The following is a 19,432-nucleotide window of genomic DNA, read 5'->3' on the forward strand; positions in this document are numbered from 1 at the left end:
TGTCCTAGCTTTCCCTGTGGGATGGTCCCTGCTGGGAATCCCCAAGGTGGAGCCAAGCATCCCCAGCGTTGGGGGGGGGGGGGGCATGTGGAGATTAGGCAAGCTAATGCCCAGAGTTGCCGAGTGGGACCCCTGGTTAGAGTGGGCACCGAGGCGAGAATTATCGAGTCCGCTGACCCTGGTCCGAGACCCTGCCGCGTCAGGAATCGAACCCTGGTCCCGGCCGACTTCTGCTCCCGGGTCTGCCGCCTCTAACCAGTGAGCCACACCACTCCATCTGCTGACCTGCAGCCTGCTCCCTGCCCCTCCGCCAGGCATCCCAAGGGCACTGGTTTGAGCGGCTCCCCTTTGGCTATTGTGCTCTGTCTGCTGTCCCTCTGTGCTGTCCCCACCGGACTCTCCTGGACTTCTTTACTTTTTCTTTTGTCCTGGCTGCCATTTTGCTGCTGCTCTCGGCCGCTTTTCCCTGGACCCTGACCCGCCATCTTGTCCATTCCCTCGTCCTTTAACCCTTTCCCCTTGTTTCCCCCTTGACGATCCTCAAATGTTTCTTCCCTTTTCTGATTTGCCTTGTAACCCTCCCTTGGTGCTGAGACGGCATCCCCCCTCCGACCCCACTTAATGGAACTCTGCTTTTCTGGGTTTTTTTTTGTGGGTCTTGACCTGAGAAAATCTACTATGTGTTTATATGTATATAGAGATAACTCTAATCACTAGTATATGCAGTAGACCTTTGTACTCTACTATTCCTATGTGACTCTTAGAGTATATCCATTCGTATCCCTTCCTTATGTATATAGAGATAACTCTAATCACTAGTTTATGCAGTAGACCTTTGTACTCTCTACCATTTCTATGCGACTCTTATAGTATATCCATTAGTATCGCTTCCTTATGTATATAGTGATAACTCTAATCACTCTTATATACAGTAGACGTTTGTACTCTACTATTCCTATGTGACTCTTAGAGTATATCCATTCGTATTCCTTCCTTATGTATATAGAGAAACTCTAATCACTAGTTTATGCAGTACACCTTTGTACTCTCTACCATTCCCTTGTGACTCTTAGAGTATATCCATTTGTATCTCTTCCTTGAGTGACTTTACTATTTGTACTTTTGCAATTTTTCTTTCTGTTTGTATCTCTTCCTTGTGTGACTTTACATCTTGTACATTTGCAATTTTTTTCTGTTTGAATCTTTTATGTAACACATGTAATCCTAAGTCCCTATGTTTTGCAACTGGTTCTTATGTAATGCGCTCTGACACCTTCGGGTAAAGTTTGCGCTATATAAAATCGCATTAAATAAAAAAAATAAAAAAATTGCCTGAGCCCCTCTGCTACCTACGGCTGCGACTCCCGCATTACAGGTGTGGGTGGGTGGGTCAACGGCGAAGGCACATGTTCTGGGGGGATGGGGCCCACGCCCTTAAATCCTGGTGCACACCCAGGTGGACTCCGCCTATTGAGCACTTTAAAACACGCCGCCCAATCCGTACCCAGTGATTTCCCTTGCTTGGCTGTTTCTTGCTGATCGGCTTCTCCTGCGCACCCCCCCACCGCCGCAGGGGTTTGTCGCGGCCCCTCAACGGTCCGGCTTCGCCTCTCCGACCGGTGTGCTAAATGGTTCCCAGTTCGTAGACAACAGAAGTCGGCATACATGTCTAGGAGTATGCCAACAGACCCGATTCAGGCGGGAGACTTCCGATTTTCAAGCCAAAAATTGCTTTCTTTTAGCTGTCTGCTGCCTGAAATTGCATTTTTTATAATAAAAGTCAATGGGGAAATTTCATTCTCCCTATTTTTTATTTTAAATCTTCCATGTCCCTGTCGCAAAATGTTGGTATGTATGTTGCAGACTTATGCATTTTAAAAAACACAGTCCTGGCAGCAGCTCTGTGAGTGAGCATGTTCAGGATGTGTCCGTGTAGAGCAGTGAGACTGGACATCTGTAAAGTGTTTTCCCCTGCCTAAGCTTCAGCCAGCTGCCTGAACCCACAATCGCCAGGTTTGTGCCAATTTCCAGCTGGGTTCTGGCCATACAAATGGCTGCTGCAGCCAAGTGTGTGAGGGTCAAAGGCAGACTCTGGGCTCTCTTGGGATGAAACCTAGATGTCATAAAAATACTGTAGCTATGTATATCATACCTCACCTACCAATGTACCTCCCCTCCACGTTCACCGATCACCCTGGATCTAAACGCAGGGATGATAGGACTGAAACACACTGCCTGCATACAACTCATGTCCAGAGAGCAGGTCGTGCATTTGTTCTCGACTGTAGACTGAGTCCTGTATAAAGTGAGTGTGGAGAAGATCAGGTGCCAGAGTGGCAGCCATTGGGATCTGTATGCTCCACAATCTATGAGATTCAAGCAGCAGAGGAGAAAGTACAAACAACATCTATCCGGGGTCATCTTTGCGTGAGACTGATTTGGAGTGCATAACTTTATTTTAAGGCATGGCACAGGGCACGAGAATGTTACTCAGATGTCTGACCTTGGGCCTTCGGTAGGTGGCACTGACCAGATCAGCCTCAGTTGTTACATAGTGAAACGTTTCACAATGTAAAACAAGCATTGGCAAATACAATAAGTTTTGCCTGTGCCAAAGCTATTGGCTTTCTCAATGTATTTTAGCCATGTTGTACACCAGTGTGGCCGCTGTTCAGCTTGGCTAATAGTTAGTGTTTTTGAGGAAAGTGGCATGGAGTGTCATAGAGTTGAGTGGTGTAGAGTGAACAGGAGTAGTGATGCATAGAGTGGAGTGGTGTGGCGAAGAATGGAGTAGATTGGTGTAGAGTTGAGGAGAGTGTGATAAGGCCTGAGTCACAAAGGTAAACTTACACTCTTGTGTCAATTTGAGAATTCTTGAAATTCACAAAGGAATTTTATGAGCAGTACCTTTACAACTGCAGAGTCTCCGCACTTGTGGTGGAGACTCTGCACATAAAAAGATATACAGTTATAAAGATACTGTTGGTAAAAGTGCTTTGTGAATTGCAAAAAGTCATAAACTTACTAAAACGTGTAAGTTTACTTTTGTGAATCAGGACCATAGAGTGGTGTGGAGTGGCATAGAGTGGATTAGACAGTCATAGACTGGAATGGAGTAGAGTGTCATAGAGTGAAGAGTGTTGAATAGTGTTGTAAACGGATGTAGAGTGTTGTATAGTGTTGTGGAGTAAAGTGGAGTGACACAAAGTGTAGTACAGTGGAGTGGTGTAGATTGTTGTGGAGTGTTGTAGAGTGAAGTGCCATATAGTGGAGTAGTGACATGGAGTGGTGTAAAGAGGAGTGGCTTGGAGTAGAGTGGCGTAGAGTGGAGTGGAATAATCTGTGTCGTAAAGTGGCATGGAGTGAAGTAAAGTGGCGTAGAGTGGAGTGGATTGTCGTGCAGTGGAGTGGCACGTCATGGAGTGGCGTGTCATAGAGCGGCATGCCATAGTGTGGGGTGTTGTAGTGAGGCTTGTCGTAGATTGACATGTCGTAGAGTGGCGTGGTGTCGTAGAGTGGAGTAAAGTGTTGTGGAGTGGCATGAAGTGGAATAGCTTAGAGTGGAGTAGAGTGGTGTAGTGTGTCATAAAGTCGAGTGGCGTAGAGTGGAAGGACATAGAGGGAAGTAGAGTAGACTGGAGTGGTGTAGAGTGAAGTGTGCATGGTGTAGTAGCACACTGCCATTACATATAACACATTTTCAGTTGAAATTACTATTACATTTGTACGGACATACAGTTTAATAGTTTACTTTTTTACTAATAAAACTATACAGCACACAAACGATAATGCGTGGATATCGACATCACCTATTTGATTTGTTATGATCGTATTAAAATATTTGTTTCTCCCACACATCAAATTACAAAAAATGCTTCATTTGTGCTTTCCTAATTCCAGGGGCGGCTGCCTCACTGCTTTCTTGCAGTGCGAGAAGCAGCAACATAAAATTGTAATAACTTTTAGTTATTACAATTTTATGTTTGCGTTGCGGTCGGGCAGGCGGGGCTGCTCTGCTCTCCGAGCCGGGCAGGGGAGCACTGTTGAGCCCACTCCTGAGTGCGCAAAGACTGTTTGGTCAGCCCTCTCGGGCTTCCCAAACAAGTCATACGCACTATGCCCTTCTCTACATGCCCACCCCATAAGCCCCTGGCTGGGCGCCGTCCCGACCAATCACAACACTGCATACATCGTTGTGATTAGCTTAGGGGAGGGAGCCTGGCTGCCTGCTTCCTGTTCCTGTTGGAGGCAGGAGAGCAGGAGCCTAGAAGATGTAGCCCCAGCCTCAAGGTAAGTTTAATGTTTCCTTTGTTTAAATTAACCCCCGCGTAATCCCCCACCCTCCCAGCTCAACCCCATCTCGCTTTCCCACCCACGAGTCATGCCGGCTGCGACTGTCTAATTCTGATATATATTCTGAAATATTTGTACAATTCATTACTGGTATTTACATTTTGTGTGCTAGAAAAAAATAACATCCTACAGTCTTTCTCACTGCCGGTACCCGGCAAGATTGTCACATAAATCCTCTGAATTTGCAGTCAGAGAAAGAAAAGTAAACACCAACCTTCCTCAGAAGACAAAGCCTAACATCTTTAAAAACACAGTAAATGTGGCAAGCTAAAATAAAAATGTATAGGCCTGTGATTTTCTCATTCACTTCTGAACACCAGCATGGTTATTTTGGGGGTGCTTCAGAACCACCAATCTCCTATATCCAGCGCCTGTGTCATGGGCGTGAAATTAAAGAGGAGGAATGTCTACATTATGCGATTAGTAAAGAGCTCTGACCAGAATAAAGAAGCTCATAGACAGAACATAGTTCCCCATAGGCATGACAGATTGATGTACAGGCACAGATAAGCAAAATCAGCCAAGCAGCAAGATAGGAGGCAGGAAACCTATTCAAAGAAATAAAGCACGCTTACTGCTTCTTGAACTATCATATAAGGTACTCTCTTGGAGTGCTTAAAAAAGAAAAAAAGAGCAAGCTCTGATGGAAGAATACAAGGAGCCAGTCAGAAGGGTGGTAAACGAGCTATGTTCCACAGGAGGGACAAAGACATGCTAGACACCCTAAAACAAATAAAGGCAGCAAATAGAAGGTAAGCAAATTTGAGTTTCAAAACACAAAGCAAATGGTAAGCAACGGGAATGCATTCCTAGGGAAGCTTTTGGCATGTCCCCAATATGTATTTGCAGCCAGACAGCTGCGCTGTCAGGTAGGCTTCAACCTAAAAATCCTCTTTCCAGCCATCCTCAGTAGCAGGGCTACTACTTAGGCCCACACATTCTCCATATACACCATATTGGCTATGTCCATATGTGACAAATTAATTTACTTACACAGGAGTAACAAAAGCTCTAACAAACTGCTCAGCACCACGAGAGGTTTCAGTGCCTCTGGTTTGTTCAGGGCTTGCTTGCATTTGGTTTTACTTGTTTTAAATAATAACGTTTCTAAAGAAGGATTTTTAGTGTTGGCTTTAAAAGTTTTTTTCCGTTCATGTCAAATGATTTAGAAGTATAATAACAAGGGATTCTGGGGCTGCAACAACTCCCAGAAGCGTAGACTGTGATTAGTGTTTAGCTTGAGAGGAATGCAAGATTGTATCAGGGCAATTTTGAAAAAATAAAATAAGTTGCTGTGCTCTCACAGTGGCCACAGGGGGGCAGGCACGTGCCGTAATTGCTTACAAACATTTTACAGCATGCCCGACTGACTGAAAGAAGAAAGGGGCGTGTTTTTGTTCCGAAAGCACAGCAAATGTTTCCTGAAATGGGGGTTCGTTGCAGCACAATTAAATCATTGCCTTTTAAACCTGTCTGTTATCGATCCTCTCCTATACCAATGATTAGTATATTTTTTGCTACTACCATTTCTCACTACAGAAGAGAGATTGAGAAACAAACGAAAATATTTACCTGTAGTTTGTAGTGTTATTAAAATACAAGCTAACTACATCTAAAACTGATTAACACATTATATCTATTAAATGCTGCTAAAGATAAATAGGGCAAATTGTAAACATCATAAGCACCTAATGTAGGATTTTCAGGCGTCCATCTATCGGCCTCAGTCAGTCTGCCCATATGTGCATTGCTCATCACGTCCAGTCTAGCTTTTTGTACACTGATTGTTGGTTGATCAGTGTACACATACACATGTATCTGTGTTTCTGTGTGTGCATGGATATCTGCATGTGTGTCAGTGTGGGTTGATCTCTGCATACGCATGTCAGTATGCATGGGTCCTAAGTTGGTTTCCTGTGCGTGTATACTTTATGCTAAGTCGGCCTGGGAAAAGCACTACGCTACGCTCGCGTAGTTTGCGCTACTTCGCACTACGCGAACTGCATGTAGCACAGTGCAAACACGCGTAGCGTAGCGTAGTGCAGCTGTCATTTTTTGCTTGCTCGCGGTCCTCAACGTCAAGTTGGTGACCGCGAGCAAGCAAAATGACATCCCGGCGAGACACTTTCCTCGTTTGCGATCAGCAGCATCAAGTTGCTGACCGCGAGCGTGAAAAATAAACCTCCCAGCGAGATTCTCAACGCGAGGAGGTCAGGTTTCTCATTGCGAGTGGTCGCGTATGCTCGCGACAACTCGCGAAGAGAAACTACCAGTCCGCGTTGAGAAAGCTGCCGCTCGAGTAAAAATCTACTCGAGCAGCAGAAAACTACAGCTCGCACTGTGCAAGAGGCCGTTTTCAATGATTGCTTGTCTGCACTGTGCAATAATTGAAAACGGCATCTTGCACAGTGCGAACATGCTACTACGCAGTTCGCATTAGTGCTACGTGCAGCTCGCGAAGTGCACTTTGCGTAGCTTCGCGAAGCGCTACTTCGTAAACTACGCCCAGCCCTAAGGATAACCCCCCTCTGGGCTTTGTCAATCCGCGTTCCTATATTGGACTCGAAGTAGAACAAACTATTCTAAAAGTGGCCTTGGGGGTTTGTGCCATTGTGTAAGATCTCTCTAAAGCTCTCTGTGGAGCATCGGCTGTATGTAATACATTATTCACATTCTGTTGCGAGCTAAATACATTATACTTAGGTGGTAAGTTGACTATGTTTTTATGCAAATCATCTTATCTGCCGCCAAACATATAACCGTGTTCCAACATTCACTATAAGTGAACTAAATAACATTCTGGTCTGTTTCAGAACAGACTTTTAAAACGTTTGCCTAGGAAAAGCAGTGTATGCACGCGCACCATAGGGAGAACCCTCATATACTGTGAGCATGTAAAAAATGTATGTATATGATGTTTGGAACATAGGAGCACCATAGATATATACACATTTTAATTTGAGTTACACACATGGGCAAATATAGGAAGTTGAACCAAAGAAAAGCTGTTACAGCACACCCTATAGTACAAATAATCCATAATCAACAAAGTCTGTTTCCAAATGTAGTCCTTGGCAGGAATTCACATCAATAATCTAAAGAGACCACAGGTGTAAAGAACATGGGAAAAATCCAAAAGACGTCATCTATTGATTTTCAATAACTCTTAATGATTTTTTCCAAAAACATTTTTTTCCTCCCAGCACACGATATAGCCGACATGTGTTTCGTCTCCTCTTAGACTTTTTCAAGGCTGGAAAAAGTAAACATCATATATTCAGTTGTATACAAAGATACAAAAGTTAAAAAGAAGAAGACCTATTAAAAATGAATGAGTTATTACTGGGCATTCAGTTTTGTATAACCAATTCAAGTATGACAATGGAGAAAAGATACTTAATAACACATGAAATCTTCATGTAGATGTGACAATCGGTGTATTTCTCATGTTTTTTTCTCTTCCCCTTTTTTCTTCTTTTTCTATTTTTTAATAAAAATAGACTCAAATGATTTATGTACATGGTTGTATTAGATTTGTTATTAAGTATTTGTCCTCCATTGTCATACTTGAATTGGTTATACAAACTGAACGACCAGTAAGAACTCATTCATTTTTAATAGGTCTTCTTCTTTTTAACTTTTATATCTTTGTATACCACTGAATATATGATGTTTACTTTTTGCAGCCTTGAAAAAGTCTAAGAGTAGACGAAATACGTGTCGGCTATATCGTGTGCTGAGAGGAAAAAAAATGTTTTTGGAAAAAACAATAACGACATATTGAAAATCAACAGATTACGTCTTTTGGATCGTTCCCATGTTCTTTACACCTGAGGTCTCTTTAGATTATTGATGTGAATTCCTGCCAAGGACGACCTTTGGAAACAGACTTTGTTGATTATTGATTCAATATTTGATTTTTTACATGTACTATAGGGTGTGCTGTAACAGCTTCTCTTTGGTTCATTTGTATGCATATTAGATCTTAATATGCTAATAGCACCTTTAGGTAGTAGGCGTATTAAGCTTCTTCAGCACCCCTACCAAACTCTAGTGATCTAATTACTCACACTGAATTGTGGTTAGGTATTCAACTTAAGTCAATTGTGAGTGTGCAGTACTTTTCCCTCATAGGGAACATTACTACCCATTCTTTTCAGTTTAGATATAGAAAGGTATCTAAGGGATGACCTAGGAAATGGAGTACCACCTGCAAAGTAGCGACGTTTTTGGTATTCACATACTTTTACAAATGCGTTACCTACACTTATCTTCGCATCTATTTTTTTAATCAAGTGGTTCAGAAAGTGTAGCAAAAGAGACCTTAGTCTGTCCAGTTTTACAGGATTTATGCTGGACGGGGTGCTACGTGTATATTTATAAGGCACTGAGCGGTACCCCTTTTAAGCCAAAGGACTAAACACTGAAAATATAACCAGCAAGACTTGGTTAAATGACTCCAATAGTCACACAGACTCACCAATCTGGAAATGGTCCTGACATCCACTCAAACCACTCACACGCCAACTATTTTGTTCACGCAGTGCGAATAGAAAACTAAACCCAAACTAAGAAGGGATTGCTTTGATAAGTTTCTAGGTGTTTGTAAATCAGGAGAGTCGCAAAATACAGTCTTGATAAAGATGGTGCAATAATCCTTTTCCATCGAAATGCGTCAACGCTTTCTCACACAATCCGTGGACTTGCTGTAACCACAGATTATTAATCAATTAGAATATCGGGTTCTAGTCGGCGTTTATTGCTTCACCACGGTTGTGGATGTTATGACAAAGTCTGTTGTCTTCTTTTATGTGTACTCTCTTTGTATAATTTGTGTTTTACTTTTTCTCACCATACATGATTGAGTTTTTATTCAATTAATTTTGTCTTTGTTATTTAATACGCATTTCTAAATAAAATGATGCATTGTGTTTTTAAACAAACTTGTGTTTTTCTAGTTTGGGTTTAGCTTTTAATTCGCACTGCATGAACAAAATAGGTGGCGTGTGAGTGGTTTGAGTGGATGTCAGGACCATTTCCAGATTGGTGAGTCTGTGTGACTATTGGAGTGATTTAACCAAGTCTTGCTGGTTATATTTTCAGTGTTTAGTCCAAAGGACATTTTCTTGTTGACATTACTGAGCTACGAGTATAAACAAATACATTATTTTAAAAAACAGTGCATAAAAACAAAAATAATTCAAAACTTTTAACAATCATACACTTGTGAATTGCAAGCACTGTATGCAGTACCCCAGAGCAGGGTTATCGAAGCAGTGGTATGTCACAATTTCGTATACATTCCGTACAAATATATGTAACATGAATACTTCGGAATGAGTTGCATAGGAAGAGATGTGAATACCATAAGTAGTAAACTACAAGTATGTGTAAAGTAAACAGTTTTAAGTTTATAACTGGAGACCATGTCAAACTGGCCCTTTGTTCGCAACTTTTGCATTAGTTTCCCACCCTTGCTTAATAGTAAGCATAAATACTTTACCAATGGTTGAAAGTCTTCTAGCCCCTCGAAGCCTTCTAGGTGTTCTGGGAGCATATGGTTCAATTGATGTGTTAGTTCATACTTATCAGAACTCACAGATAATGTGTTCGTCTAGCGTTTGAGTAAAAGTAATGTCGACCAAGCCATGTCTGCATTGAAGTCTACCTCTCATTGGAGAACTTTTAGCCCAAAGAAAATATCTAGTGGGATCTTACTCTGATTGTATAGGCAATGTACAATATTTCCTGTTTGTCATCTGGTGGAGTTACTGGCTGCGGAGGAAACAGAGAGTGAAATTGTTGGTGAAACAGTAGGGATTGCTGAAAAGTTTGTGCAGTTCGACTTCACCCCATTATGTGTTAGTCGAATGACAAAGCACTTGTTACCCATTCAATAGATGTCTAATTAAAAAAAATACTATTTTCTTTCTCTTTCTGGTAACGAGTTGTGCTCTCACTGCAAAGTTGGGGTAATTTCAGAGCATCCGACCTAGGCACATTCCCCTATGGCCCATGCTTGCTTTTTAACGCCCATTAGCAAATGGCCTCCGAGATGTTGTTGAGCCCAGTGCCTTGGCCAGAACGTATGTACTGTCCTTACAGCGGGAATTCCATATACAGTTTATTGCTTTAGATAAAAAGCCATACTATATAAACGCATTCAAATAAAACACGAGAAAACATAAAAACATACCTAACTAGTGACATTATGTTAAAACAGTTATGACTTGTTTAGTTTATAAACATTCCTGGGCCTTATTCAGACCTTAAGGATTAATACAAAAAGAGTGACTCATGACTGCATTTTCCTTCCTAGTTGTCATGTTGACTAAATATATGTTACTACACGACTATATACAGATGGAAGATCAGTCCTGAAGCACAATGACAAGACATCCTTGAAACCTGTGATATCAAAGACCTTAAACCGGGGCCGAAACCACCTCCAAAGAAGTCTACTCATTTTTGTGCAAAGGAACAAAAAATACATCCCAGTTTAAGTTCCAAACATCTCACATATGCATATCAGTTAAGGATATTTATCATAGTTCATACAGTGCACTAGCACCCCTCATGATAGTAACCTCGACCCTCGTTCCTATTGGATACAATCTTGAGATGTACCTTGGTCTCATACCAGATATTTACTGCTCTGTTACTGCTGTACCAGCGCACGCGCACACACAAACACACTCTCTCTCTCTCTATCCATCCATCCACCCATCTCTATGGAGTTTCCTCCTGACTGGGGTCTGTTGCATCTTGAAACCCATCCATGACAGAATCTCTATGGCTGCTCATTGATTTGTCTCTCATTGACCATGTCATGTTCGCATGAACTGGGTTTAAATCTTCATGGTACAGTTGTTTCACTTAATTTTATCTCCCACCTGAGTGAAATACTGCTGGGACACTGCTAGCTGGGAAGTTACGTTCAAGAGGGTCATTTATTGACTATAACACTGGAGTGAAGAAATAGAAATCACAGTCTCCGTGGAACTTTAATTCATTAACAGATCCAATTGTTGAAGTTTCTGACTTTCTGGTCTAGGTGATTGGAGCAGATGGGGTGAGGGGTGTTAAGGACATTGATCCATTTGTCTTTTAAAACTTTGCTCCATCCATTCTTCCAAGGCAGCAGTATTCAAATACTGACAGTTCCAAGCATAAATGTGACTGTAGGTCCGCAATGGGACTTAAACTTGTGGCGAATTTATCAGATTGTAAAAGTCCAGCTCAATAATCTGTTTTGTAAACCAAGAACTTTGACATCTTAACCTGGAAGTAGAAAAAGCTTCTGTGTGAGTTGAAGATGACAAATTCAAGGGACGTACAGTAACCCGGAAGCCCTTGGTGTGCTTGTTACTTTTGGCAGATCAATGGTGGTCGGGTTTAACTGCTATCTTCTCTTTAGGTGTTTCCAGACCTGAGGGAGTGGTGTGAGGCGCGGGGGCTTTCTCTCGTGGAATGTGACCTCCGCTGGGGCGTGCCCAAGGATTCCTCTTCCACCACCATCATCGCAACATGCCTGGAAGAACTGGACCGCTGTCAGCAGGACACACATGGAAACCCACTAATGCTGGTCATGGTTGGAAGCCGGTATGTGACCATAGGAACTGGAAGCTCTTTGTCTCTGCCCCCTCATCTTCTTTCTTAAGTAGCCTTTTAAGCAGTCTGTCTCTTCTCAAGGCTGAGAGACAACAGTCTACAAGACCCTCACTCCCTCTGAGATATATGAGGTCCACTCTTAGGGCTCAGACCCTGCCCTCCAGGCCACTCACTCCCATGAATAAATGATGGTGGCCAGCAAGGGTCAGGAGAGCCCAGAACGCAGACCCCCGTTCTAGGGAGTTCACTCTGAGGGCCAAGGGGCATCCTGCCATCCTGGTCGTTCAGTCCCTTCATTAGACAGGATGTCATGTTTTAGTGTCTGACAGAATACTCAGCAGTGGTACTCCCCACCTATCCAAACGTATCTGTGTGCCAATGAGCCTGTCCCCTAGGATGCTTTCAGGCCTGGTCGGCTGCTTGTGAGCAGACCGTGGAAAAAAATCAAGTTGTTTGACTGTGAGATGCCTTGTATTTAACGCTTCGGGGTGGGGTGGGGGGAGTGGCGTGAATAGAGTCTGCCAGGACAGCATGTTGTAGGGCCTTAGGACTTCCGCGTTCCTATCACCAGGGTGTTTGTGAAAGTGACATTGCATGGCAGGTCACTGGGATGAGAAGCATTGAGTTTTTGTGTGTCTCATAAAGGAAAGGTGCCAGTGAGTGGGGTGTGGCCAGGAGATTGTATATGGTACCTGGATATTCCTTGTATCGTACCCCTGGTTTGATAGTGACTACAGTCTGACGTAGCACCAGTCTGAGAAGCCTTGAGATTTCATGCGCAATGTCAAGGGTCACCTCTAGGATGCCTTTGAGTGGAGTGTGACAGGACATTGTGTAAGTTGTTGACATTTTATGTGTCCCACCTGTAGCTAGCCTGGTGGAAAGGCAGTCACATGGCATCAGAATGAGAGGCATTGCCATTTCAAGCACCTCACGCACAGGGTGCCCATTGAAGGGCAGCCTGGCATCAGTGTAAGCTGTTTTGAGGTTATATAGGTCTCCTCTTTACGGTACCTGTGAGCGGCAGAGAGTCCTTTTCACATATCTCATGTCTATGGTGCCTACTAGTGAGCTATGTCCATGTATCACGATATAGCATTAATCTAAATTCCTCTTCCCATTGACCTCTTTAGGGTGGGCTGGGTTCCAACAGCTGAGGATGTTTCGATGGAGATCCGTGAACAGTACCAGTGGGTACCAGGGATGTCTGTCACTGGCATGGAGATCGTGCATGGAGCTTACCGCAGCTGCAACCCCAACGCGCTCTTCTGCTTCCGTGACCCCTCGTTTATCGAGGAGCTGCCAGCAGACATGCTGACGCGCTTTCAAGATGGCAGCACCAGAAGCCAGGAATTCCTGCATGCTCTGAAGGAAAAGGTGTGCTGCCGGTTCCCCAAGGAACAAACACTACTTTATCAGTGCCACGTGAAGGGCACTGACGAAAGCTCAGGAATGCAAAAGGTGAGTAGGGGGTTAGATTGAAACCTGTGATTCAACAAACATATGAGCATGACTAGTTACCATGATTTAGATTGTCTCAAGCAATCTACACATTCTATGAAGCACATGTAGAAGGAGGCATTCCCGGCACTGCTAGGAGGAAGCTAATATTGATGGAGAATACCTAAGGTCCTAGGGATGTAGAGGAGGGGCGGTGAGGTAGGACTGAGCTTGCTGGTGCCCATCCACATAAGAATGGCATCAATGGGGAACGTCCCACATTGTTGAAGTCCTACAGACAGAGTGGGCACTAGGGGAGGAGACCATCACATGTGGAGTGCTTACAGTACACTGGCTATTGTTAAGGGGAGCTAACACCACAGAAATCCCGGGGACCAGCCTTTACACTGCCAGAGGAACCCCTCATTGTCAATCTACATGGCACACAGGCCAATGTTAGGGGTAAAGGCACGCAGAGGTCCTACAGAGTAGGGTGGACACTGCTGGAGGATGCCCTCACTGCTGGAGTTATACGGAGTACACAGGCCAATGTTTGGGGAAACTCACACTGCAAAAATCCTAGCGTGTAGGGTGGGCACTGCCAGAGTAAGCCCATACTGATGGAGTGCTACAGAGTACACAGGCCAAGGTTTGGGGAAAGTCACACTGCATGAATCCTAAAGTGTAGAGTGGACACTGCCAGAGGAAGCCCTCATTGCTGGAGAGCTAAAGAGTATCCAGGCCAATTTTAGGGGTTAACACAAAACCGAAGCCCTGCTGAGGAGGGCAGACACTCCTGGAAGGAGTCTTGATAACTGAGTCCCCATCCTCTCCCAATCCAGTGATGTAGAGATCTACATACATTTCATGGCACCTCCTAAGTATCTCAAAAGGGACTGATCTGCCCCACAGTAAAAAGTGCTGCATATTCATGGTACTCACATGCTCGCAAAATCATGTCTTAGGTAAGCTGTTTCCTCTGGATGCTCTTGCCCTTACTTACACATGCTCTCTCCTGCAGGTACAGCTCGATGGTTTGGAACATTTTTCCTCCTCAGTGCTCCAGTTCTTGGAGAAAAGAATTTCCGAGACCTTCCCAGGATATCAGCAAGTTCTGGCTCAACGAGCTGGTCAATCCCAGCCCTCTTGGTAAGATCCAGTATTGGAATTGTGTGAGAAGCTGGCCTGGCGTATGATGTCCACTTATGTAAGTGGGCGCCTTGCACCAGTCAGCCCTTATGGTAATTTAAGAGGTCTTAGACAACCTTAGAAAGCTCTCTAAGTGGTAGCTGTGGAGAACAGTCTTCAGGCTTAGTACAGAAGGAGTGTAAAGCAGCTTGTTTTACAAGAATTCAATCTTATAGTATAGATTAAGTGAAAAAGAACCACACATGGTATTTATAAAAATATGTATTTATTATATAATACTCTCTAATATGTTTAGATATCTCCTACATGGGGATAAACACAATTCACACAATAATTTGCATAGAAATACAGTAAATAGCACAAAATACACAGTAGACCCTAGGGGGGACCAACCGATTTACTAAGAAAGTGGTATAAGAACCGCGAATCGGGTCAAGACAATGTTGAGAGGACTTAGAAGTGTTGGGGACCCAAGGAAGCACCCATGGTGAGTGACTAAGAACCCCATGGAGAGCGTGTGCAGTGTGGCAACAAGACTGCGTGCTCCGTACAACTCTACAGGTAAGTCACAGTCTGGATTTTTAAAGATTAAGGACCCTTCCCAGTGGATCCTGAAGAAGCCCTGTGGAATACAGAAGGTTAGAGAGCCACCCCACCCGTGGATACCCTAGTACCCACGTTACCTACACCAGGGAAGTTGGGTGCATATGTGTGAAGTGGTGTCAGAAACCAACGTCAAATCCAATGGATGGATTTCATTGAAGTGCCGCTGCTGGAGAAGGAGAAAGTGTCCGGTGGAATCCGAAGATGGATTCTAGTTGAGAGGTTACCTGTAAGCAGATGGGACGAAGTCTATGTCACTCTTGAGTGACCAGGAGATATGTCGGGAGCTGTAGGAGTGTTGACGGTGACCTTGACTCTGCAGCTGTGAGGACCAGGCGATGCTGAGGAATACCAGGAGCCATGTATGAGCTGTCCCACGAAAGGATGTTGAGTGCTGAGGGGGTCGATGTCTGGCGGGAGCACTAACAAGCCTTGGCAAATGCAACCAATGCGAGAGTTGAAGAAGGAGCAACGTCAGGACTAGCAAGGTCCAGGGGACTCACCACAAGCAGGGGAGTCAGGGCACGCCCGAGCAATTGGGGGAGCCCAAAAGAAACAAGTGTGACTCTCAAATGGATCCACAGGCCAGAGGCACTGGAGTCGCGAGAGGACCTCGAGGAGCTCACCAAACGATGTCGGCCACAGTGTACACGATGCGATGTGGACAAAGACTTTGGTCATTGGAGGTGCTTGAGGTTGGGGTTACTTGGCGCCCGAAGATCTTCTTGGAAAGAAGCCAACAAGCTTTTGCAACTGCAAGTTGACGCTGTGCACAAGGATTCAGTTATTGCAACCCTCACGAGGGATACTGGCCACAAACTTGGTGAGAGGGTAGGGCAGGCCTCTTGAGTTATGAATAACCACCTCCTGTGTTGCAGAACCTTACGGAGTCCGGAGGAGCTCAGGATCAGCAGACTGGTTGACTTAGTTGCGGCGCCTGTGAATGCAGGGGAGTGACTCCTTCACTCCAAGGGAGATTCCTTCAGGTGTCTTTGATGCCCACAGGCCTTGGAAAGTTTGTGTATGGTGCACAGGCACAGATGATGCAGCAGACTGAAGGGGAGACAAAGTCTAGTCCAAACGAAGTCCATTGAAATCCAGAGTGCCCAGACTGTAAAAGAAGAAGTGGTGTCTGATCTGAATCTTGTCCCACTACGAATCTAGGGACCTATACCCAGGTAAGCCCTTAAGAACCCTAAGGAAAGGGTTGGGACGATTCAGGGAATCCTCCCAGGGGAGGGTCTGGACAGGAGAGAGGTTACTCCCTTGTCGTTTGTCCAATTTCGCGCATGAGCTGGAGCCAACGGCTCCCAGGACTGGTTTGAACTGGACTATGCACGGGGACACCAAATGTGCCCCTCGTGCAGACTGAGTGGCGCTGGCCAGCGCACCCACCCTACCTCAATACACCAAATCCTGTCTGTGAGGTGGTCAGACCTCCCTGTGACAGTATGCCCATTGTTGTGACTTCCCCTGCTCGAGCTTGGCTCAGCAGCAGGAGGGCATAATTTTGTCTCTGGTCAGCAGCAACCATTTTGTGCTGTACGGGTCAAGAAGGCTGGTACCGGGAACACTGAGAGCCTAACGGAGGGCTCTTCCAGTACATGTTTGATACCAAACATGATAGGATTCGTTGCAGCCAGTTTCGAGATGGTCATAGCGTATTTACGCGGTGCCCCTCTAAATAGTATATGGCTGCTTCACTGACAACCCGGGAGAATGGACTCCGTAGGCTGTGTGTCCTGCTCATGCAGGGGCATCCTCTCACTTAGAACTAAGTACCCTACCTTTCAGAATTGCAAAGGAATGCTAGAGGGGTGACTTATAGGTTTTAATTGCTGTGACCCTAGATGTTGAAAACCTATATATTTAGTAAGTGGTGCAAGCACAAACTTACACAGGCTGCAATGGCAGGCCTGTAGTTACATTTTCAATGGTCTCTCATGGGTGGCATAATACATGCTTCAGCCCATGGAAGACCTCCTGGGTACATGGGTACCATATACTAGGGACTTATAAGGGTACCCCAGTATCCAATCCAATCTGCTTTATTCAACAGATATGTCATCAAAGCACAATAACATAAATAAAATATTCTATAAGTCACATGTATAAGCACAGTTAAAAGATCATTTTTTCTTTTCTAAAAACGTATAAAAACTTTCCTCCAACATGATAAAATACAGTTATTAAAATTTAAAATAGTTGTTAATATTAATACTTATAAAACCTTTCATGCACTATACAATTCATTGTGTTACATAATACTGGGGCCCCAGTATCCAATCTGGGGTGTACTTAAGTACTGAATATAACTGTTAGGGAGAAAGCAGATAGAGTAGGGTAATGATTAGCAGGATCCCAGTCAGACTAGTCAAATACAGCTTAGCACCAGGCAAAACCTGGGGCAACAATACAAGCAGATCCTACTTTCCTACAAATAGATACTGTCACTCTGCATTACCTATTCCCAATCCGCCAAGTAAGATGAAGGCTAGAGGATCTGATGCAATGCGCCACCCTTCATGCGACTATTGACAATCTACGTGCCACCTTACCTCACTTTCAGGGTTCCAGAGAGTTCTTGGTTTTGTGGCATGTTGAGATGCTAAGGGACTTATCAGCCATGCCATTGTACAATATTACACTGTTTTTCAACTTGGTTTTAAATGTAATATGTTTTTATTGATTTCTGTAGGATAGACAATACTAAAATACTCAAATGATTATTTGTGGCAATTCACATCCGTGTCAAAATCTAAGTTGTAACTTAAAATAACGTTACTTTACAGCTTAAAACTGTGAGTGTGGTGGACCCTTATGTCTTCTTAAAAAGACTTCAGGATTCAACCAGGGCTTTAAGTGGGCAGGGTCTCAAGGGGTCTGAGCACCGGCAGTTTTTTAAAGGGGGCCTCGAAACGGGTCTCTATCGGGCTCTGTTTTGAGTCCTGGCACAGGCGGTCCGTTTTTTTCCGGACTGCAGTGACAGCAGTTTCCTGTCACTGCAGTCCTGAAAAAAGTGCCAGGGCGCAAAACAGAGACCTGTTTCGAGACAGCAGGCACATCGATGTGCGCTGCGTGTACTGCTCACTTCTCACTAGTGGAGAAGATACGGCATGACGTCATGCCAGGTGTGCGTTGTAGGAGAAGGGAAATCCTTAAAGAGAGTCATTTTCTCACTGGATTTCCCTTGTCTTTCTGAAACGCAAGAGCAGCAACATTGTCGTGGTGTCACCAGGGCTTTAATTGGAAGCTTTTTCAATATTTTATGTAACTAGCCATTGTTGCAGCTTATTTATTTTATACAACCATTGACAAAGCCAATAGTCCTTACTTGTTATTGGTAGGGTGTTACTTGTATCACATATCTGGATGCAATGACTGAAACAGCAAAATACGAGTCGGGCGGCACACTATGCCAAATGCAGATTTTTAGCGTAAGTGTTTTAAAGCCACACCCTAATTAAATCGGCCACGCCCCTTTGAGAGACACCCAGTTTTTTCATTCCCACTTAAAGCCCTGGATTAAACTTACTCATGATAATAACTGGCCATCGATGTGCTGGCTGGCTCTTTACTCTTTTCACTTGAGCTACAAGCTTTTCTAATACATCACTTCTGCTCCTGGCATCAGCACTGGTATTGGCAGCTTCTTCCAGATTAACACTATTGACTGAAAATGAAAACCTTATATCCCAACAGTGAAAGAGGGAAAAAATAACTCTGGTCTGGGTTTGTGTGGGCCTCAGAGTTAGCAGTACACGCAGGGAACAGAGGCCACGAATGCTAACCTTCCTAAGTCCAATAACTAACCTAAGTTATAGTTCTGATGTGGGTCAGGAATACCAAGCATGGATACCATGCTAATTTAATATGCGCCAAATATCGAGAAAACATGCATGGTCTGGTAAGTGTGCATGAACCAGTGAACCAGAGGCATGGGCCTGAGTCTTATACCTGAATCAATTAAAGGTGATAATCAGTATTCAGGCCTAGGTAATTAAAAAAGACGGAATAGGGCGTTGTAACTGAAGTGTCTAATAGGTCACTCAATCTGTTCTTTGTCACAAACTGTTATTTTGATTAGAAGCTGGTAGAGCTTAGATGTGCTTCCGATTAGGGCAGATGATCATGGGCTGGTCATGTGTCACTATTGTTTATACTCGAAGCAGGCATTTAAACATTCCCATCATGCCTCGCTGCTTGACACAGTCAATTGTAAAATAGCACACGTGCAGCTGCTTAGGGTTGCTTCCCTTGGACATGAAGTAAGAGT

The 19,432-nt window shown here is 44.0% G+C and overlaps 1 protein-coding gene across 3 annotated transcripts in view; it reads left to right on the forward strand.

Moving 5' to 3' along the window:
* LOC144791336 (telomerase protein component 1-like) overlaps positions 1-19,432 on the forward strand; it is a 78,794-nt gene that overhangs the window by 3,897 nt on the left and 55,465 nt on the right. For all 3 annotated transcript variants that reach the window (XR_013602363.1, XM_078666009.1, XM_078666010.1), the window contains exons 3-5: positions 11,771-11,955; positions 13,098-13,425; positions 14,426-14,553. Coding sequence is in view for 2 of the 3 variants with exons in the window: in XM_078666009.1 (XP_078522135.1) it covers positions 11,771-11,955; positions 13,098-13,425; positions 14,426-14,553 (641 nt within the window). In the remaining variant the exon portion in view is untranslated. The remainder of the gene's footprint in view (positions 1-11,770; positions 11,956-13,097; positions 13,426-14,425; positions 14,554-19,432) is intronic.

This window comes from Lissotriton helveticus, chromosome 11 (genome assembly GCF_964261635.1).
Source record: "Lissotriton helveticus chromosome 11, aLisHel1.1, whole genome shotgun sequence".
NCBI classification, from domain to species: domain Eukaryota; kingdom Metazoa; phylum Chordata; class Amphibia; order Caudata; family Salamandridae; genus Lissotriton; species Lissotriton helveticus.